This window comes from Anneissia japonica, unplaced genomic scaffold (genome assembly GCF_011630105.1).
Source record: "Anneissia japonica isolate Jap-2015-1 unplaced genomic scaffold, ASM1163010v1 scaffold1889_len2455224_cov183, whole genome shotgun sequence".
In the NCBI taxonomy this organism is placed as follows: domain Eukaryota; kingdom Metazoa; phylum Echinodermata; class Crinoidea; order Comatulida; family Comatulidae; genus Anneissia; species Anneissia japonica.
Genome location: NW_022752980.1, coordinates 886,267 through 910,435, shown reverse-complemented (window position 1 = coordinate 910,435; position 24,169 = coordinate 886,267). Strand labels below are relative to the sequence as shown.

Sequence of the window (24,169 nt, the reverse complement as noted above, 5' to 3'; positions counted from 1 at the left end):
TTTTTTAACATATTACACATACTGTCTACACAAGAGAGAGGTCTAAGTATACAATGCTACATTAAGCTAAAAATCTTAATCTTTACCTGGATTGGTTTGATCAAGTATGATGCTAAAGATGCGGAATGCTGATGCTTTGGGTTTCTGGCATCGAGGAATGCCATGAGGGGGGCATTGTCTGATGCCGGTTGAAGGATCTTCTGTGCCTTGGAATGACTCGCGCAAAAGGAGCTGTACAACTTGAAGTAGTCCATGTACAGGAGAAACGAATCGCCAATGGAAACTAATACAGGCTGAAAGATAGATCAGTCACATAATGTTACTATACAATTACATATTTTATCTGTCAGATCAACAAATAATGTTTGATAAGACAGTCTGATAGTTTAATCACATATTTGATCAAATGAAACAGGCTACATAATCAACAGTAATATAATGAAAAGCTGTCCAGACAATCAAATTTTCTTTGACAAAAAACAGCTGTATGCCTATATATAGACATGATGTGCCTATATATGGTCATGATGTGATGTCATCATGACCATATGGCATATCACATGTTTTTGTCAAATAAAAGATTTTGTCTGTCAGACACAAAATTGTTTGATCAGACTTTGATAGTGTATGCTTGTTTCAACATATCTGCTGAAGGATAGACAATCATCAACTTCATCAGACTAAATTAACTCTTTTGACCTTGCAAGGCTAAATTTTTCTGTATATATTATACCAATTTCTGGAAAACTTTTGGAACCCCTTAATTAACATATTGTTGCAAGAAACTTGTCGGTATCTTTGACTTACTTTGAAGGCTGTTGGGTCAGTGAGATTTGTAAATCCAGACTCTACTTCCAGTGAGTCTTCCAAACATCCTAGGAATGTCTTCTGGAATTTTATTATTTCTTTCACATTGCCAAATAAGGAATCAATCTGAAAGAAACAAGAATAAAGATTAGGGTCATTAGAAAGTATTTATTTTATCCATTACATCATTACTGATAACTATAAGATTATGATGAAGATAGGAAAAAACTCACTTCATCAGCAGAAAGGAATGATTCTGTCTGCAGAGGTTCCAGATACCTTCCCACCAGAACGTTTAAATCCTTAAGGTATCCTCGCTCTGTGTCAATCAGCTCCATGATCACCTTCCGTAGCCGACTCGCAGCGACCCGTTGATCCTCATCTGTACCGTTTGACATACTATCTGCAACTGAATTGTGCCGAGACGGCACCGTGCGACAAAGTTCTGTGAGCTGCTCGGCATCTTTGAGTAGCTGTTCAATCTCGCCTTTATCTTTGGCTTTGTTTTCTTTGTTCATTTCTTCCTCCTCGTTTGGATCGTACATGTATTTTAAACTCTTGGATGTGGAGTTCAACGAAGTCTCAGATGGAAGTTCATCATAATCCCCTTCCCCATCATCTCCAAAAACTTTGATGAAAAAAATAATACATAACAATATTAGATTTTAAAATAAACAATAACTTGTAAAAAGAGAAACGAGTTCATAATCTAAGTATAATAGAAGCAGTACTGTAAAAAAGATCTATTAAGCAATCTGCCTCATGAGGGCAGTATAATGGAGGGAGTAGAGCAAAACAGATCTATTAATCAATCTACTATTAATCAATCAGCCAATTGTTTCTAGAGCTCTTCATGAGGGCAGTATAATAAGGTAGTAGATCTAAAAAATATCTATTAATCAACTATTAATTAATCAGCCTCATGAGGGCAGTATAATAGAGGCAGTAGAGCTAAAAAAAGATCTATATATCAAACGGTCGAGTGTTTCTAGAGCTCCTCATCGGAGCTAAAAATAGACAAAACCTCATTCAAATATGTATGCCTGAGTACGAAAGAACATAAGATTTATAGTGAACTTGTAGCTTGGTGGTTAAGATGATTGCTTTCCAATCATGATCCTGAATTGAAATTTTGTGAAACATAATTATTTTATCTCATGAATGCAAATAATTCCACCCCCTTACCCTCATCTTGAGAATTTCAGTTTAGAGATTCTGCTACAGAGCCGCACAAATTTAATTCTAGGCTATAAGCAGTAAATCGATTAATTGAATTCTCCTTCTTCTCTGGGCTGATTCGGCTCATTCAAGCCATGAGCCTTACTTCGGCCAGTTTGCCCTTTCATAATCAAAATGCGTGAATGTGCTTATAGTCTTACTTGAGGGTTTTAGATCAGTATTTATTTGTCTTAACCAAGTGTTTTTTTTTTGTCCACTGTTTCCTTTTGCTAAAAGGTGTTGTTTTAATGCGATTTCTGTTGGTATACTTTTTGAATTAAACTTTGTTATAGTTATCGGAACTGACATGGTTTATGATGTCTGCAATTCAATTCAAACCCATAAAAAAAATCGTTCTCATTACAGATATTTGAATAAGCTCAAGAAGTAAACAGTTTAATCATACCATTGGGGGCAGGAATAACGAGATCATGCAGCATATCGTCGGTCAATCGCGACTGCGATGGTGGCGGTGGACACGTCAACTGATCAATGATCTTATTGGTCTCCTCCATTGCATTGGTTTGTGGGAAGATCGTCCTACACGATCGTACTGTTAACGTGAGGGTTGCTTCATTGGCTATCAGGTTCTCAATGTAGATCATGTCAAGATCGCAGACTACTTTGCCATTGATGACTAAAAGTTCATCACCAACTTGTAAATCTAAAACATAACGGATGGTAAAAATTATTATGTTGTGAAGATATCTTGTTAATAAGGAATTTGAATAATTAAACACATATAGACGAAAATATAAGCTATTTCTTTTAACCAGGAGTTGTATTTTATGACATTTTTTATCCTGAATTAAAACAATAAATGTTTTGTCCCTAAATGTTAAAGGAATATGTAAACAAATTGAATAGTGGATAATGATAAGGATAATAGTGATTATGTTAATAATGAATCTGATGATGATAATTATCATCATGAAGATAATTATAATTAAGTGAATATGATGACGATAATGACGAAGATAAAGATTACGCTGGTGATGAGGATCAAGATGTTGATGATAAAAAAGCTAATGAAGATGATAGTTGTATCGATAATTATGATTATTGTGGTGGTGATAATAATGATAATAATGATGATGATGATCATTATTATAGCAATGATGAAACTGATGATGTTGTTTATTATTACTTTAATGAAAACAACGATATCATTTGATAATGATCTCGATAATTGTGATAAAAATTATCATGATGATGTTGACAATGTGGCAATAAAGCCTAGGCTCAGAGTGAACTGGACCTTACTTCCAAAAGTAAATCGAGGGGACTATCCACAAATAATTTTTATTCTCTACCATGGTGACAAGCATGGCAATCTTTATCTGCTCATCACTAATAAACACACACAGCTGATGTTCTTCCTCCACAGCACCACTTAAACTAAATTGAGGGTGCTATTTACAAATCATTTTTAAATCTCTATAACCTACCATGGTGATATGCGAGGCAATCTTTTTCTACATCACTAATAAACACACACAGTTGGTCTTCCTGTTCCTCATTATCGCCTAGCTCAGCTTCAACTGAAAAACCTGATACATAAACAAATAAATTTCGTAGTTATAATTTATTCATATTCATTAAATATTCAGTAAAACCTATTTCTATCTAATATGAATACTATCTTTTCTTTGACTAAATAATAATGATGATGTTGGCTATAATAGTATGAATGATGGTAAAGCTGTTGATAATTGTCTGATAACTTATGATAATTTTTTCTATTTAGCATATACGATTAGTGGTGGATCCAGAAATTGGAAATAGATGGAGGGTCTATAGCACCAAACATGGTGGGCTGAGGTAAGAAAATATATGATAATGGCACCTATAGATGGCCAGAAATGGCACTCTCAGATTTAAAATTTGAGTATAATCTACTTTTTTTCGCCATTAGTTTTTCATTTTCAAAAATTTAGGGTGGGGAGAGGGGAGGGGGCTGGGCCTCCATTGAATCCACAACTGATGCTAAGCAGCTTTCAGTATATGGCAAATTCTACAAAAAAAAGTGATACCGTTAATACATTTAGGAAAAACAAGCCCCAGGTAGCCTAATATTTTTGAAACAAGTATTATTTTTTTTATTAGACTTTATTTTTGACAATATATATATATATACATATCAATGTATCTTTATTTCAGAAAATCAAAATCAAATATCATCGCAGCACAAAGCTGAATTCAGATAAAATGTACAAATAGTCGTCAAAGTATAAAAAATAATTACAGGACAAACACAAATTTACACCACAGAATCCAAAAATCACACAGAAACAACCAAATTAAACAAGATTATGAAACATTAAATTGGAATTTAAAAACCACATACATAGGTCATTATAAGTCATTGCAGAATCATTATTATTATAAACACTATCGGTAGTGTCACTTAACACACAAGTAAATACTCCATTCCAATAATATATATTCAAAGTTCTGCTTTTACAAATTACATTTGAACCTTTATGTACTAGTTCGTAAATCATTTAGTTTGTAAACAACATCAGCCGAGTGATATTTTTCACCGAATCACCAACTTCCTCACAATTTCAAAAGAAACGCTACGTGGAGATCTATAGGTCAACATAAATACGTGTGAAATATAGTATCTATTATCGAAGGTCGGAGTATTATATATAGTATCTATTATTAATGTACTATCGAAGTTCGCACTAATGTAAATTTACTTTAATATCAACATAAATTACTTCCTTGTTATTTTTACATTGTTTATAAATTCGTAAAAATATGTAATTATATAATAAGCAAAGAATATCTTTGAATAGAATTGTTTTATAGAGTGGGGATTATCCAGTATTATTTAATAATTATTGGAAAATTATGGTGTGTGATTATTAATATTCTTAATAACAGTTTTTATTATTATTATTATTATTATTATTATTACTATTACTATTATTAATATATTCTCACCAAATTTCATTTCATCGTTGAACATGTAGAGCTCCACTTGGTGAATGCTTTTTGCACAAATGATATATAGGTATCCTTATTTCGGGAAATCAAAATCAAAATATCATCTTAGCACAAAGCTGAATTGAGATAAAATGTACAAATAGTCATCAAAGTATAAAAAATAGTCTTAAAATTACAGGACAAACACAAATTTACACCACAGAATCCAAAAATCACACAGAAACAACCAAATTAAACAAGATTATGAAACATTAAATTGGAATTTAAAAACCACATACATAGGTCATTATAAGTCATTGCAGAATCATTATTATTATAAACACTATCGGTAGTGTCACTTAACACACAAGTAAATACTCCATTCCAATAATATATATTCAAAGTTCTGCTTTTACAAATTACATTTGAACCTTTATGTACTAGTTCGTAAATCATTTAGTTTGTAAACAACATCAGCCGAGTGATATTTTTCACCGAATCACCAACTTCCTCACAATTTCAAAAGAAATGCTACGTGGGGATCTATAGGTCAACATAAATATGTGTGAAATATAGTATCTATTATCAAAGGTCGGAGTATTATATATAGTATCTATTATCAATGTACTATCGAAGTTCGCACTAATGTAAATTTACTTCAATATCAACATAAATTACTTCCTTGTTATTTTTACATTGTTTATAAATTTGTAAAAATATGTAATTATATAATAAGCAAAGAATGTCTTTGAATAGAATTGTTTTTTAGAGTGGGGATTATCCAGTATTATTTAATAATTATTGGAAAATTATGGTGTGTGATTATTAATATTCTTGATAACAGTTATTATTATTATTATTATTACTATTACTATTATTAATATATTCTCACCAAATTTCATTTCATCGTTGAACATGTAGAGCTCCACTTGGTGAATGCTTTTTGCACAAATGTCAATTTCATCAAATTTCTGAAAAGAGAAAAAAAAATATCAATAGAATGAAACATAGAATTTCACTTCATAAATCATAAAAAATAAGAAATATGTTTCATAAAGCAAATATAGTAATTCAATTACAGCCAAAAAAAATCCTCTAAAAACTAAATACAGAAGTTTGTTATCATGCTTCATGAAAAAGCTGAAAATATATTTTAATTAAGCTCTATCGAGACTATCATATTCTATGACAAAAGGCTGTTGTATGCCCATATATAGTCATGATGTACCAATATATGGTCATGATGTACCAATATATGGTCATGATGTACCAATATATAGTCATGATGTACCAATATATAGTCATGATGTACCAATATATAGTCATGATGTACCAATATATGGTCGTGATGTACCAATATATGGTCATGATGTACCAATATATAGTCATGATATCATTATGATGTGTTTGTATATGATCACATATTTTGGCATGTCACATGTTTCTGTCAAATAACATTTCATTCTCTGTATAAGTCTTTACACATAACATTTTATTTGTTTATAAATTAATATATTAAATATTAAATATATTAAATAACTTTAACTTACCCCTAGCTCTACGACGACTGATTTTTCAGGAATTTCATAATTAAAACCAAATTTCATTGATTGCTTAAATCGTACATAAAAGTTGTGGTAATCCATTTGGCGTTGCTAAAAATGAATATTTAAAGTATATGATTAATAAGAATACAGAAATTAAAATCAAAATAATTACATTATTCAAGAAATGTTCTGAATGAGATTAATTTTTTTTTAAATATATAAACAGAATTCCCACATTTAAATTATCATATTTAAAGTTAATCGGTATACATACTACTACAAGAGTAGTAAAAACAACGTTGTCTATTGTCAAAACAACTTCTCTAACGTTGTCTATTGTCAAAACATCTTCTCTAACGTTGTCTATTGTCATACGAGTTTCATTTTCTGTAGTTGAAAATTATTTTATGATAAATTTATTGTCTCTAGTATTCCTCATGAAACATCAAGATTTTGTTATCATTTTCACTTTCACAAAACTGAATAATAATGCTTATGAGGCCAGGTAAAAAAAAAAGAGTAGTTTCTTGTCCTAATATCTTGAAGAAAAGAGAATAAGGGCACTCGTTTTTCTCCTCCGAGATGGCAAATCCAAGATGGTCGATGAGAACAGCTACTACTTTCTCACTTTTACCAAGTAGACACAATAAAACCAAATAAAAGAAGTACTAGACATGATTCTTACAATATGTATCCCCAACCATGAACAATTGAGAGAGGAATTTTACTGAAGTGAGTTAGCCAGATTTTCGTAAATTTCGTAAAATAAAGGGGAAAAAAAAAAATTGGTGAGGCAGATCAAATGGATGCGTGAAGGGACGAGAAACTAGTATTGGTCTTATAGCTTCTAGAAAAAATGATATACATTAAATACATCAATGTTTATTATTTCTCATAATGTAATATCCATTGACGAAAATGCTCTTATAATAAAAGCCAACACACTCTGCAATGTACTGTATTTCAGTGCATCAGTTTGTTTTCACTGCAGTGGATTAAAAATATGGAAATATATAAAATAAAATATATTAAATTTGTTGTATATATTTACTTATTTACTTAAATTAATTAATGGATGAATGGATTTTTATTTATTTATGCATATAAACTCACGCTGCAGCTAGAAACCAGTAAGTCTTGTACAGTCATTCCTGGCTTAATCGTTGCCATGACACTATGATTGTCCGGCAGTTTGATCTTAATAGTCATACCGTCGCAGTTGATGTCCGACAAGGACGACTCGCACCGAGGTAACTCCTCATGCTCCTGCAAAAAAAACACATGATTACACAATCAAAATTAAAATGGCCGTATAAATAATGCGGTGTCTTTAAGTGGTTCAAGCAATTACAGGACGGTGGAGAGATCATCGAGTGTTCGACTAATTACCAAGAACATAGAGTACAACGAATATAACAAATGCTAGTTAACCTTAATAAGTCTAAAAACATGACAGTGTGCACTCATGCAATCGAATATCAAGTAACCGTTTTAATTCCAAGGATCTATTTTAAAACCAACGACAACTTCTCCGAGATTTAGTCTGAATCTATAATGGTGTGTTAGTTTTGACATTTGAAATTGACCTACGAATCGGAACAAACATGGATTACAAATTAAGCCATACTTTAACATATTGACATAGTCAATCTATAAACAGTGCATCAATTACTAAGTACTATTATTTTTATTATTAATATTATTATTATTATTATTATCGTTATTAAAATAAATAAGTTTTATTTTTGTATTTAATGCCATAATAAATAAAAGAATGCTTTCAAATTTTATTTGCTTGTCGTACCTTTCATGTCATTGAAAGCTTTTATGACTGCTGAAATGCAAGATCTACAACGACCAATCACGGAGAGAGGGTTTTACAATTCAATACATTTTTTATTAAATTTCCATCATTCTTTACTTTGCTTAAAGGAAAGCAAAAATTTAAGCATACCAGCACATGTTACTGAGGAACGTTTATATCACATTTTATTGCTGCAATTAATAGCTATGTGGTGGTTTTTACGACAACAAAATACTTCAAATTTCAAAGGCTTGCTAAGGTACAAATTTAATGACATTCATGTCAAAATGTCTATGACCAACTATGAATTCTTGGTAAAGCAATGAGAGTAGGTAAATAAATAATTAACAAATTAAAATGAATAGTAAATTATTGGTCACTTTGTGATCAAAGTACCACTATGAACTCCGGGTAAAGTAATGCAATATGGGTAAAACAAAGACCTCAAGTTCAATGCCAAGTCTCTGCACACAGGACAAAGATCTTATAATTACAAGATAGCGTTCCTGCAATTTCTGCATGCAAGTTCTGTAACAACGCAGCGTAGGGTGCCCTCCTGCAATTACAATTGCTTTTGAACTTTGACATCTGCGATCTACGTGCAAATTCTGAAACAAAAACCATGGTTACAACTAGGACGCCTCTCTCAGTTACAATTGTTTTCTATTGCTTTTCACTGAACTGAACTTCTATTTGTTATATGTTAGAGTACATAAATGGAAACATGGGCCAGATGGAGCCCGGAATTAAATAGTTGCATGGCAAGGAATATGCCCCTGGGAGCACGAAAAGCTTGCACATGATACATACGGTCGTATATCTATAAGCACCGACATTGGGGAAGGATGTGAAGAGGAAGGGGGTGGGGATGTTGAAGAATTGGAAGGAGCACCATGCGGTGATATGACACGATGTTCAAATACTTGAGACTATGAGAGTCATTTTTTGGCTCAGCAAGCTTCTATGTGAGTGGGGCATTTGACAGGCACAAACTTTTTCTGAAGGGGAGAACTTTTAAGAGAAAAATCTTAAAAGTTTTAAAAGCACACTTTTTTTTCAACAAAGAGAAAACCTTTAAAAGCACAAATTATTCTGAAGAGGGGAACTTTTAAAAAAGTCTCCAACTTTTTCTGAAAGGGAGAGAGGGAGGGCATACACCCCCACGCCCTCTCCATGTCATCCTTTAGTGGTGTGGGGGTTACATGGCTGTATCCAATAACCAGTAATAATTATTATCTGTACCTCAAAATAGATCACTAGATAGAAGGCAAATAATAAATATTTATTATTTAAAAATTATTATTTATTTATATAAATAAAATATATAAATTTAAAAAGAAATTAGAATTGAAATTGTTAACATTTGAATGAAATAAATTGAGAGTGAGAGAGAATATTTATTGGACAAATGTAATCCCTAACATCTGTTACCAGTATGTATATCACCAAGTTATATGACCAAACTAATTGACAGATAGAATCCTCGATAGGAACGTTTAATGTTTTAATGTTCGCATTCTTTTGCTTTCGAGATCAAAAGTGATAAAACGTTGATTCATTCGCTACAGCTTTCATCACGCTAATGACAAATCAAACATTTATATCCATATTAAGTATTTCGGGTATTTAAATTCTTTGTATGTTAAACCTTGGGCCCTTTCTTTAGACTCTTTAATGAATGCATTTTTCATTTATTTTTTCTGCTTTCAAGCTTCTCTATAAATCTTCGTCATTTTTTATTCCATTTTACTTTTGGGATTTTCTGTTCTTTTTTTCTTCGAGTGTCTTGAGTGAGTTCATACAGATGAGGACATATTAATATTATTTTATTTTACTTTTATTCCTATTGTTGTTGTTGTTGTTTTACATCAAATTATTCAGAAATTTGAATACAATGTAAAATGTGACAAAGCCCACACAGAGAATGCATTATGAATAGAGCAAGTTTTTGCCTCATGGCTATGAGAAGATTCAAGCCAACCTGAAGTACAGGTCATGACCTTTGCTTATTACTACAATATATATTACTACTGTATTGTGCTAGATTTATACATTACATTTTATTTGGGTAACTATATACCTTTTTTTAATCTCATTTTCTTTACTGTCTCCTTTTTTTATACTTTACTTTTCTTCCTCTCTTCATTCACTACTCTTTTCTCCTTTAGTCTACTGAATTTCTCTGTTTCATACGTTCTCCATCTTATTGTTACTTCCTTTTTTACCTGTAAACTACCTCATATTATTTTCTTTATTTACATTTTTTTTAGAATTAATACTTACATCTTGATGATGGCTTCCATTCATTATATTTTCATGTTCATCTTCATTTTCCTGTGTATTGCTTCTAGAAAAAAATAAACAATAATTCTATAAATATTGGAATTAAGACAATAATCTACTATAAGTACTATTACAAAATAGGACAAAACTATTGTTTAAAATTATATTTTTTTCTTTTTTGTATCTCCTGAATTCAACCTCCAAAATTACCTTTTGATGGTTAAAATATTAATGAAAAATAACATTTAAATTAAGGTTCAATTTTTCAATATTTATTTTCCATACAATGCAGTAATAAAAAAAATATAGTACAGTAAAATTGAAACAAATAGTTTACATGAAAGTAAATATTATGTTGCCTATTTAAGGTAGAAAATAAAAACATTATAATTAATAAAAAATCACACAAAACAGTTTATCGGTAGAAACTAGGACAAATGTAAATTTGTATTTTGTGACCGATTTTTTAATCATATTTAAAAATCTTGTAAATTTTTGGATATTTGAAATATTAATGAACAATTGTATGTTGGCATTCTAAGTTACAAATTAAAAACATTATAATTTTAACCAGAGCCTTGCAGGCGTCAACGTTCCTATGCATGATACATGACTTAAAAAGTATATGTATATGTAATATGTATATCTAAGGTAGGAAAACCCTTACATGAGAGAGGCATGAGATAATGGACATTACTGGCAACCCACTATGGCCGACGCGGGTCTAAATGGGACGACCAAAATTTCTAAATTCTAAATTTGGAATAATAACAAAAACGAAATAAAAAAGCGAATTCAAAAAAAAATTGAAAAATGATAACAAAAATATTATAAATATTGTTATCGTTATGCTAAATATTTTTAAAAATTAAGAAAATATTAATATAATAAAGGAATAATAAAAAATATTAGAATAAAAATTTGCAAGAAAAAACATCAATTGTGTGCATATTTTAATTTATACAGTAAAAAAAAAAATTAAATATGTAATATTAAGATAATAAGAGAAGCTTAGCTCAGTCAGCTAATCTGGTGGTAGCTACTGTTTGTGCGCTAAACCATGGAGATCTCTAGGTCTTTGGTTCAATTCCCATCGCTGCCTCTTTCGGATGAGACGTTTAAGCCGTTGGTCCCGTGTGCATTTATGGCCCATGTCTATGTTAAAGAACGCAGTATACTCTTGAAAAGAGTAGGGGATTGTCTGCCGGTGTACTGCCCAATCACCACCAGATGGACCCCACTGGAAATAAGTCTTCTTCTAGACTTTCGTGGGCTATCCTTCGTGTTTACACCAAATAAATCCAATCCAACAAAATTATAACCAATATTTATTTGGAAATATATTGATAATATAATACAAAATAATGTGTATATCTTACTCAGTTGTTTGATTATCGTCACCTCCAGCAGGACTTAATATAGTTGGTCTATTTTTAGCAGAATCACCTCGTCTTAGGGTGCCGAACTTTAAAAAAAAACAAAAAAAACTGTATCAATGATATATTTAAGTAAATGTATTATTCTTATTATAAATAATAAATAATTATAACTATTATAATTATTTTATTATTTAAATTATTATTCTTAAATTGTAAATAATTAAATTATTGTTAAAACTATAGATTTAATTAAGTCAATACTTCATTAAATTAATCTATTATTATTTAATTAATGCTAAAATTTATGTTGTAATTAGTTTAAATAAATAGCAATATATAAAATAACATTAAATCACATAAATCAGAAGTGATGTTGTTGGTCTATGATGAGTGAGACACTTTTGATTAACTGATATGCAGCTGTATGCCATTTCCAGGAAATTGGCATGAGTCGGTTCATCCAGGTAAGTATTCATGAAATAGGCATAAACATAAAGTAACTAATATACAGTAACATAAATAATTTACGTTTATCTATTTACTTTATTAAATTTTTAATCTAACAATAAGCAACTACAGACTGGAACTTAAACTACAGTACTTTAAAACTACAGTAAAATTATAATTAGATGATAAAATACAATTTCAGACTCACCCAATTCTTGCTCTTTGGTTTTGAAAAATGTCCCTGCATGCCGATGGGGGCGCGAGCACTGACCATTGAATGGAAGGAAGAAACGGAGAAATATCCGAGTTTACTAAGGGAAGTTTTGGTTGGTTTGGAAACGCAGGCCAGTAGGGTCTTTGGATTCGGGAGTTCCGAGCCTTGGAGAGAGGCTTGGTAGCAGCGTAGCCTATACGATTCTAGGTGGAACTTCTCTAGGTTGTAGCCCCATTGTAGTACCTAGGGAGAGAGGGAGATAGTATTCATAAATATTAAATAGTTTAGACATAGTAACAGTTCAGTTTTCTCTATTCTACATATTTTCAGAAGTGAATTTGGCAGAAACAAAATTTATTGATAATTAACAAATGGTGTGATGAAACAAATAATATTTTTTTCGTTTTTTTTTTTTTTTTAATTAGTATTATTTAATTTACAATACAGTTAAGGTTGCCTAAGTTAACTGCCTAAGTCGGTCTTATTTTACAGGCCATATTGTTGTGTTTTCCATTAATTAAAAATCTGTAAGTCAAATTTTATCTAAGTCGAACAATAATTCAATGGCATTTTGGATTCAACTTAGGGAAGTTTAACTGTGTGCCATTTTTAAACATAAATTAGTTCAAAATGTGGTTATTCTGGCTGATTAAATAATCATTTAATTAGAATATACCAAAACATTGAATAAATATGATTCAGTAATTGATTATTTGATTGATTATATTAGTTAGCGACCTATCTAAATCACCCTCAAATTTACTACAAGTTTGTAGTCTAAAAATAAATGAAATGCAATAACTGTGACACTGATGGAAAACATAGTTTAAAAATAACTCAAAGTAAGGAGGGCCATCCCATAATAGCAAGAATGTTAGGTGCCATGTTGGGTATTAATATGGCAGACACGTCTGATAAACGATACACCATCCTTACAAAAACAGGACCATGTCAAATTCACTATATAACTGACACATGAATAGCAACGTACTGCTGATATTTATTTATATTTATGGCTGTGTTTTGCTAATAAATAATAGACGCGTGCAACTGGAGGAAAATAAACGCACCAACTTGAAAAGCCGCAGGAATTTTGTTCCATTAAAAAATGACGTCGAAATTTACAAGATGGAATGTGACTTATTCGCTGTTCTAGCTATTCCATGAAAAATAGCAGGAGTTTCTTATAACAAAATCACTATCCTGTAATTCATCAATTAATAATCAATTTCAGAGAAAATGAGAATATAGAATACATTTCTAGGCCATATAACTCAGTAGAGCATTTGAATTGTAATTAAAGGATGTTAAATTTAAATCTTGATTTGGATAATTTTCTCCAATAAATTTAAAGTCATTCTTTTTTCCAACATTTTCACAAGAATACAAAATTTAACACTAGTTGGAGGGTATCAAAACTCTTTGTACTTTTCATATGAAAACAAAAATATTATGATTTTAATATGACAACAATCATCATTCTTTTGGAAGAGGGAGGGTGTGACAAGAATGTTTTTTACTTATTAATAATGCTAAAAAAAAAAAAGATTGACCCAAAAATGACAACGTAATGGAAAAATTGCTTCTTTACCTGGTTTTTAATTGCATCTTTATTCTTTGGATCCTTCACAACAGATAACTGCAATTCCGCCATCTTCTTCATCTTTGTCTCCTGTAAATAGAAATTTTTCTAGATGTATATAAACATTACATTAAAAAAATATATATAAATACGTAAACTTGTTTATGTTCCTTAAAGATGTATTGTCCCTTGAAAAGGACAAAAAATAATATTTTAATTAATTTGCTCATTTTGCAGTAACAATCAAATTATTAACTTGATCAAGAAATTATTGAATATGAAAAAAGTGTACCCTGATTTTTAAACTGGATAATTACAACAAAAATAATAAAACACTTCCAGTGACTGGAAGTGTTTCTATCAGTTTTCGCTGTAAAATGATGTGTAAACATTTTTAAATAATATAATTTCAATGTTCAAGTTGATAACTTTTATGTTACTTCAAAATGGAAAAGTTAATGACAAAAATGATTTTTATGATTTTTTGGTATTTTGCATGAGATAATACATCTTTAAACACATCAAATGCTGTTACTAATTTTGTGACTCCAATGTTATACTCATTTTGAGCATATGTGCAGCCCATTATTTAAATGTCAATAAAATATATAAATATAAGACCAATAGGTATGCTATCTACATAAACATTATTACATATGATGTATAAACAAATATGTATGTACAGATAATTCAAATGTTCATATGACAATGACCTTGTTAAATGACCTTGAATGGGTAGTCGAAATGTGATATAATGGTCTAGTGCTCAACTTCTAATCTAAATGGCTTGGTTCAAATCATGTTAAGTACACAGTTTTTTTTTCTTATAATCACAAGCATCTATCACTGAGCTTCATAATCAGACTCATTAGATAAAGTGCCACATAATTCCATTACAAAATTGGCAAAATACTACTTGAATTAATGTACTAATATATTATCATCAACATTAAATTTAGTGACCAGCAACATAATACTCCTTAAGTGTAGTAGAAAATATATTTTGACATTTATAATAACATAGTTTTCTAAGAGAGAACTTTAGTTGACCTAGATTTCTACAAACAGCATAATCATTGAATTTAAGCAGTTTTGAGGTCACATATAAGTACAAAATGACGTTAGACAGTTAAAGCAAAAAATATATCGTAGTTCCTAGTTGTTATAAGCCTGCTCCCATTGAACACAAAATAGGGCAATTTTTTAAATTTTTTTTTTTGGGGGGGGGGTGGTGGTTGGAGGAGGGAGAGAGAGGGATGGGCTTATAAATGGAGAATCCTTATTCAATCAAAAGGCAGATTTACAGCATACACTAACAAGTTGAAGTCAATATCTGATATTATTTTTTATAAATGTCAGCTAAACTAACTCATTCAAGTCATATCCTGGGCTTTTGCCAGAGGCTAGTACATAAAATTGGGTGTAAAGTGGGGGGGGGGATAAGCTTAAACCCAAGGAACTGTGGTATATTGCTTTTTAAAGACTCAAACCCAGGACTCAGAGTCAATTTAAAACTAGTATATATATTATTGCACATAATCCTCTCAATATTCTTCCCATTTCCAAAACTAAAATGCTGAGCAATAGGAATCAATGATAAAGCAAAAACCCCATCATGCCTTTTACTGGTTCTTGTTGGACAAAAGAATCAAATTTTAATATGGAAAATAATCACAGTTTATCTCTAGAGATTCTTTTAAAAGCTTTATAATAACATATTGAATTTCAAGAAAGGTCCTTGATTTTGAATCTCTTCCCTTCGATAATCTATACATGTCCATAAAATCCGCGCTAAGCCAACACTGGACTTGGATCATAAGCCCTTCCTGATGCGCAGCCAAGCAAGTCTGTTAATTTTGTTGTATCATGTTAAGTGGAGCTAACTGCGAAATCACCATAAATATTTCCTAGTATCGTGGAGTTGGCTGGCATTCGCAACAGTGGGCTTAGTATGGTCATTGAACCATTGGTCGGCTCATGGACAGCTCTGGACAAGGTCAAGAATCACAGCTGCTATCCAATTGTCCTTAAGAATTATGGGTAATTTCTAAGCTAATAGATTTATTCGCAACAATTTGAGAGCATTAATTTCTAATGTATATTCTTCTTATCTTTGTCAAAAGTGGATTTCTCCGAAATGCATCAACACCAGTTAAAAATTAAACATCCTGATAAATGAAGCTTAAGCTTAATAGTAATGATGCTTGCCTTCCAACCACAAAATTCTAGGTTCAAATCATGCCAAAAACCAGGATTTGTTTTCTACTCATGTTTAAAATTTTCCCCTGAACCTACAACTCATAACTATAATTTCTGTTGGGAAACAGTAGGTGGATAGTGAACAATTATTCTAGTTTTTAAAAAAATAAATAAAAATATAAATAATAATAAATAACTATAAAACACTTACAGAAATCTTTCTGAGATCACCTATCAACTGACACTTGGATATTTTGTCTGGAGTTAGTTACAATGATTAATTTGATTGATTGAGTGACAGACAAATAATCAATAAGTAGGGGATTGATGAGTGTCGGTAAACTTGTCACCTGACTGATGACTGACAGCTTAATAATTGTCCAACTAATCTTTCACTTAAAGACAACAAGTCTGATAATCATTTGGTCTAGTTAAATGTAATATATTTTGCTAAAGTTAAGAGCAATAGATACAGTCATAATGAGGTCATCTAAACGTGTTAAATAAAAGTTTGTTATTACATATTCAATATCAAGTCTTACACACTCATTAGGTATTTGGTTAGGTGATGGTAGAAGTGTTCCCATCTTGGCTCTGGTTTTAACTTAACAAATTCTACCACCACAACCACCATGGACAAACAGAACTATGAAAAAAAATTAAACAACATGTCTGAAGATAAAAGTAGTGGATACAACCACAAGTCAAAGAAGTGTGCGCAGCTATACACGAACTCGAAGGAAGAAGGTTAGGTATTTCATAATAATCAGGTGTAAAGGCCAAGGTTGTTGCTAGTAAAGTATTAGATTATTATCATGTTTATAAAGTTGCCTGTTATTTACGACATTACACATATTCCGATACACAGGTGGATGGGAAAAAGTTTAATCTACATGTATTAATGTGTTGCGTTCTCTTTGCTGATGACTATTACGCACACATACCCCAACATTTCCATGTCCCATCCAGAGGATAAGACAATCAAAGTAACATGTTTAAAGTAAGGACATAAGCAAAAAGTAGTACTGGGTGGTTTGTAAAGTATGTTCTCTAAGCCTGTGTTCACACCATTAGAATTTATGTAATAAATTCCGGTGGTTTGTCATTTATAAGGATATGATATGACATCATCATACCCATATATGGGCAGATCATACACATTTTTCACATAAAACCCGACAGTGTGAAAAGACCTTTAAGATGAACCATCTACCACAGCTGCATCGCATTTGATAATCCGATTATAATTATTAATTTGTTGTTTAAAGATAATATATTATTTGTGTTTTGCATTAAGTGGGTATTTAACTGTCTGAATTTGACCATCAATATATAATGCATAAAGAAATGAACCAATGTATTTACATTACTAATCTGCTCTTCTAGCTTCTGAAAGTAGTTCCGCAGCAATTTGAGTGTATCATCCTTCCCATGCTGCCTTGCAAACGCTGATGAGCATGCCGAGTGGATGGCTGTGATCCAGTTTTCAAGCTCTATCTGTGTTGGGGCCTGAGGATTGCAAGTTTTTCAAAATTTTAAGCACGAAAAAGTGTATAAAACATAAATCAAAAAGTTATATACTGTAAGCCACAAATTATGTGACATACATTCAAGCATTGGATTGTTACAGGGGCCATGGCTAAATCATTAAATATTAGGGGTGTTCTCCCCTTTGAGAAAAATAGCATATGTTAGATTTCATGCACATGTATTTATTAAAGTATTTACGTTTTCTACACAAGCAGGAACTCCTACTATTGTATGCAGAAATTTCTATTTTTATATGTAGAAATTTATCTCATGTTTTTTCTGTGCATTCATTCAGTCATTCATGATATTGCAAGTTTTAGAATTCTACAGAACACATTTAAAAACTCCTTATAATCTCCCCATTAAAAAAAACAACAAAAAAAAAACCACCAGCATTACTATTTAATAATTCTATATTTTCAAGTAAAATTCCACAGTACATATCGATGGCATTAAATATTATTCCTCATCATCTAAAACCAAGTTAACAGACATTAAGTTACAGACCGTGTCGAATTATTCATGTGTTTTATCATAGCACGTATCATTAAACGTAGACAAATTACCTGCAATAAATAGCTATCTCCGAATGCCGTGCTCAGACAAAATATGTTGTCTTTCTTGGGGTGTTCGGGAACCGCCTGTGCAATACCACCCTCAACAACTAAAAATTGAAAAAAAAAAATAGAATTAATCTAAATGAAAAAAATAATTTTTGTATACCGTATTAAAGAGTGAATGTTTGTAGAACAAAACAAATCTATGCAAGCAACTGAAGCATTGTAAGATCTACAATATTATTGATAATGCTAATGGCAATTTATTAATAATGATATTAATGAAAATTTTTAATATTTTTTTTTTCGGAACATACTGAGTAATGAGGACAAATAACACGTCAGTTAGGACAAAACATCATTTTGCAAACCAACATTGAAAAAACAACACTGAAATAAAATTTTTAATACAATATTTTATTTCATAATAATATTTCTACACAATGACATTAACTACATTACATTTTAACTATGTAATTTATCTTTAATAATAATGTTTTTTTTTAAATGCAAGGATGCAAGCAAATGCCAGTAAGGTAATCTGAACCCTGACCTTTAGGATTACAGTCTGAATCGCAAACCTCTGCACACACCACACCCTCATATTAAATAAGATAGTTAAAATTTTAATCTAATTGTAACTTACCAATAATATGTCCTGTCTCTTATACACATCTAGATGTGTATAAGAGACAGATATTGATGGATATGGCTTTTAAAAAAATATGTTCATTTGAATTTTAATTTTATGTTGTTGTAATATAAGGAAAGTTACTTAAAGAATTGTGCCAGTAAGATATATATATGGCATGAAATGACTATGTAGATAAGATTTATTAAACACCCAAATGGCATCAAAAACTGCTGAATTACATGGCAGAAATCACAAATTACAGTTAAATATTTATACAAAAGTTTTAAAAAATCCATCAGATATATAAATATAAAAAAAACAAAAACATTTAAAGTTTATTATTCAATATTGTATTACCTGGTATTAATATTAAACACAACAAATATTTAAGACATTATTATTAAACACAACAAATATTTAAGACAAATATAAACACAACATTAACAAGGCTTTCAATATGAATTCATCCAAGATGTAATAAAATAGAAAAATATGTATATTACGTGTCTTTCAACTAACTCTAATTAAAGACCACCTCCAATTAAAGACCAGTTTTCTGTGGACTCAATTTAACAAATGTCTTTTATCTTTATTATTCTAATTAGAGACCAAAACTGCTAAAGCCCATGGAAACCCTCAGTCCTAAGACTGGTCTATAATTAGAGGGAGACCCGTATTATTAAAATTATGTAGAAAAGTCAATCAATCAATGAATTACTCAATCAATCATGATAATGCCTTCTATACAGAATCCTGTTTGTGGTATTGATGAGTTGAATAACCAACAATCATATTCATTGGAAGGAGGATTTGTATAGGTGGTGCCTTGCATTGGTGAGTCACCAAGGAGGATTCGTGCGGTTGTTTGTTAACGTGTCCATAACGTTACTCATTTACATTTTATAGCCTTGTTTTCCTATATTAATACCTGGTAGCTATTGTTTAATTGTACATTACAATTATCCATATTTATTAGAAGGAATGAAAAATGAGTAAACTTTGTACAAATTCTGAAATTGATATCTATGAATAATTAATAATTTAAATAATATTATAATAACTTTTCAAGATTAGCATTTGGCATGTGAGTAAGCTATTTCTATTTTTAGATTTTATTGTTTTTCTGTACACTAATTTTTTAAATGTTAGTATGGTGGCTATTGTAATTTATTGTATTTTATTTCACAAAAACTGGTTTTTTTTTCTGGAACGTACTGAGTAATAAGGACAAATAACACGTCAGTTGTGCCAAAACATCACTACTATGGAATTTCCTGATGCAAACCAACATTGAAAAAACAACACTGAAATAAAATTTTCAATACAATATTTTATTGCATAATAATATTTCTACACAATGACATTAACTACATTACATTTTAACTATGTAATTAATGTAAATCTTTAATAATAATGTTTTTTTGAAAATGCAAGGATGCAAGCAAATGCCAGTAAGGTAATCTGAACCCTGACCTTTAGGATTACAGTCTGAATCGCAAACCTCTGCACACACCACACCCTCATATTAAATAAGATAGTTAAAATTTTAATCTAATTGTAACTTACCAATAATATGTCTAGGTTCACTGTTCTCATCAGGGGCATTCTTTTCATCACAGACGAAGAACAATAAAAGAGTTCCTTTCAAACAAACTAAAAAAACAAAAAAAATTGTCCCTGATGATACATAAGTTTCTGGTGTATTGATTTTTGTTATAATATCTACTATTCAAGTTCTATGCATAAACAGGGGCAGAAATAAATGGTATTTTTTTTTTTAAAGCACCGATGTCATTTTTTTAGTTAAGTTCAGATCTACCAGTTAAAATGTTTTATTGTTTACCAAATAACTCAGAAATGAATAAATAACAGAATAAATGATTAAAAATAAAATGTTAATAATTCAGTTGATATATTACCCCAATAGTCTTTCCATCGTTTCTTAGAAGCTTTTTCAACTTTCTTTTTCCGGCACACAAGTAAGGACCTCACGCTTAACCACCTGTGATAGGAAAAACACGACATTACAAATTTTAGAAATTAACAATAAATTTATAACTTAAGCTACACACAGCAAGCAATTATTTATTGAAAAAAAAGTAGTGCGAAGAAACTAAATCTTATACTCAGCCCAGGTAATAGGCCCAAAGTGTTTTTGTTTATTCTGAGGGCAAAAAAAAATCTTAGTGTCTCACTGGAGTTTAACCACAAACCTACAGCTTCATTAGTTTTATTTAAAATATAAACCAGGATAAATTTTGCAATTGAACAAATTTTTAGTATAATTAAAAATTCACACTGTATAACCCTTTTTATCCCTTCCAGTATTATATAGGACAAAGAAAGTAAGTCTTATTTGAAGTTACTGTACTGTTAATATTATTTTTTTAATGTTGTAAAATATTATATTGTTATTTTAAAGAAGTTATATAGTGTTAAAGGACAGAGTTCTCCAATACAGATTAATAAAATTTAATAGCATGTTATTTTATCTCAAATTCATAATAATATTAATTGTTATCTTACAGATGTTATGTAGTTTTGAAGGACACAAAGTTATCTATTAAGAATAATACAGTTAGTATGTTGCTATCTTCATGTCTCGCCACATTTTTCCTGGCCTTCCCCATTCGATTTCCTCTCTATTTTCGCAGAATATAATGGTACCGGATAAGATAATCAACAAATGACCGCGAAGTCAACCTAAACATCCTGCATGTGTAAACCTAGTCTATACAACAAAAATTAAATAATTATATAAATTAGCAGTCATGTTGTTAGTCTATGGTTAAGGATATTTTTCTAAGGGGTGGGTCGATTCGATAGCCTTAATTTATTTATCTGACTCACCTCCCCCACACACACACTAAACTGTATAATGATAAACTTGTATTGCTGTATATTTTCATGTTTAATTATCTTCATTATTCACATGTTAATATAATTGTCGGAATGAAATAAATTTGAAATGAGTGCGATACCTGGAAGAATTGATATAATTATGCCAGGTTCATTTTTAGAACTTACCTAAAAAAAATAATGGAATTTTCCAACCCCAGGGGCACATAACAAATAAGCATATATAATAAGCCTCATTCCATTATTTTTTAGGTAAGTTCGAGAAAATGAAAATAGCAGGCCTATATTCATTCATAAAGGTTTTAGGTATTCGGAAAATAGATTTTTTTTATCTTAAGGCAAAATCTGGTTGTTTCCTAGCCAGATACATGTGGCCATTTATATTCCAGAAAGGCAGCTACAATGAGGACAGGGAGCAGCTTATTTGTTGGTCTATTTTAGACCTGGCTTAGGCAAAGGCATCCATGGACACTTGGTTAAATAATGATTATTATTCTGTAGGGCTTAATATTTTTGTTGTGGGAAGAAAAAAGAAAACAAGGTGACATAAAAAAATGCTAAAATTAATTTATATTTGGCTTGTAATAATTAGAATGGTTGGTTCAGATTCTATCAAGGCAAGCTTATTTGCTGACATGATATCTGAATATTGTCTGAATATTGTATACATAAAAACTGAAAGTTAGACTATACAGTAGATTTTATCTTCTTTCACTATGGTAGATAGACTACCAATCTTAATGACAGCCTAGAGTCCAAATCAGAAAAATAAAGATCCAGCCTATAGAATCTTAAATTATATTAAACATTTAGAAATTATAGTATAATTAAATATAACTTAAAAAAAAAAATTATTACCTTTCAATCAAAAATTAGAATGATTTTTCAAATTATAACAGATACTGCAGACCAATAAATTTAATGGTTTTTTTTATATATCGTCAGCAAGAAATATATTAAACATTTAGAATTAATATAATACTTTTTAAATAAACTTTAAGAAAATAAAAAATTATTACCTTTCAATCAAAAATTAGAATGATTTTTTAAAAAGATACGTAGTACTGCTGTCCCTATAATCTTTGTGCAGACCTTTAATATTTGCAGACCAATATATTTAATGTTTTTCACAAATCATCAACAAAATTTCAATTAATACAGTAACCTCGTTTTTACATACCTCAGATATATGAACCCTCAGAATTCGTATGGACGATGATGTCATCAAAGAACCCCCAAAATACTGAAAACAATTTCAGGGCCACCATAACGTAAAAAGAGATTATTAGTTCTGTCTGTTTATTATTTCAATAATGTACAGTAAAAATAAACAAACCGTATGCAAAGAATTTTCATTCAACAACAACGTTGAATGTGTCTAATTACGCCCTGATATAATCTAAAACCACGTAGACTGAGTGAGATGAACTAGGCGAATCCCCATATTTACGTACGCCCTCCGGTCCCGTACCGTACGTAAAATCGAGGTTCCACTGTATGTCGAGCTGTGTATCATTTCAACTTGATCACTTAATGTTTATTTAATCTTCTTTCATGATCAGTTTAATTTCTTTAGTTAATATTTAAGCGTTTTTCCAGACTTTATTCCAGACTGATTACCTTATCTGCATGTGAATACAAAAATAAAAAATTCCCCAAGAAATCCTAAAGTTCAAAGGTGATAACAATTAAGAGGTAAAAAATTGATAGCCATCTATCAGGCTTAGACAGGCTAGGTCTGCTATATGGTGCCAAGGGCAAGCTTTTTTTATTCACTGTAAGATGTGACCATAGAGAAAATAGATGACATACTGGGCCTAGACTTTGGCAGATAAATTATAATTAGAAATATTAACACACAGAAAATTAATTTCAATTTCCATTATTATTTTCACTCTCGCACTCAGAAATGATAATATGATGACGAAGACAACTTTAGATCACACATCGCTAAATCTATAAATAGAGGAATTGAATACAAAATCTCACTAGATTTGTATTCAAATTATAAATATGCATCAACTCCTTCATCTATTAAACGAATGGATGTAATAAATCTACCTCAAAAAGATGCCGGCATGCAATTTAATTACACTATTCCTCAAAGTTGAAATTGTAGTAACATACGGTAGTCTTTAAGGCATGGTTTACTGTAGCAGTTTAAGGATAGTGGAT

The 24,169-nt window shown here is 30.6% G+C and overlaps 1 protein-coding gene across 3 annotated transcripts in view; it reads right to left on the bottom strand.

Moving 5' to 3' along the window:
- The window catches only part of LOC117122570, a 113,133-nt gene that overhangs the window by 5,846 nt on the left and 83,118 nt on the right, over positions 1 to 24,169 (bottom strand). For all 3 annotated transcript variants that reach the window (XM_033268184.1, XM_033268182.1, XM_033268183.1), the window contains 16 exons: positions 21,055 to 21,137; positions 20,702 to 20,788; positions 18,511 to 18,608; positions 17,780 to 17,923; positions 14,225 to 14,305; positions 12,628 to 12,876; positions 11,973 to 12,058; positions 10,594 to 10,657; positions 7,620 to 7,772; positions 6,510 to 6,614; positions 5,852 to 5,930; positions 3,474 to 3,575; positions 2,432 to 2,689; positions 1,041 to 1,435; positions 808 to 933; positions 87 to 293 (listed from right to left, as the gene is read on the bottom strand). In XM_033268184.1, the coding sequence (XP_033124075.1) occupies positions 87 to 293; positions 808 to 933; positions 1,041 to 1,435; positions 2,432 to 2,689; positions 3,474 to 3,575; positions 5,852 to 5,930; positions 6,510 to 6,614; positions 7,620 to 7,772; positions 10,594 to 10,657; positions 11,973 to 12,058; positions 12,628 to 12,876; positions 14,225 to 14,305; positions 17,780 to 17,923; positions 18,511 to 18,608; positions 20,702 to 20,788; positions 21,055 to 21,137 (2,317 nt within the window). The remainder of the gene's footprint in view (positions 1 to 86; positions 294 to 807; positions 934 to 1,040; positions 1,436 to 2,431; positions 2,690 to 3,473; positions 3,576 to 5,851; positions 5,931 to 6,509; positions 6,615 to 7,619; positions 7,773 to 10,593; positions 10,658 to 11,972; positions 12,059 to 12,627; positions 12,877 to 14,224; positions 14,306 to 17,779; positions 17,924 to 18,510; positions 18,609 to 20,701; positions 20,789 to 21,054; positions 21,138 to 24,169) is intronic.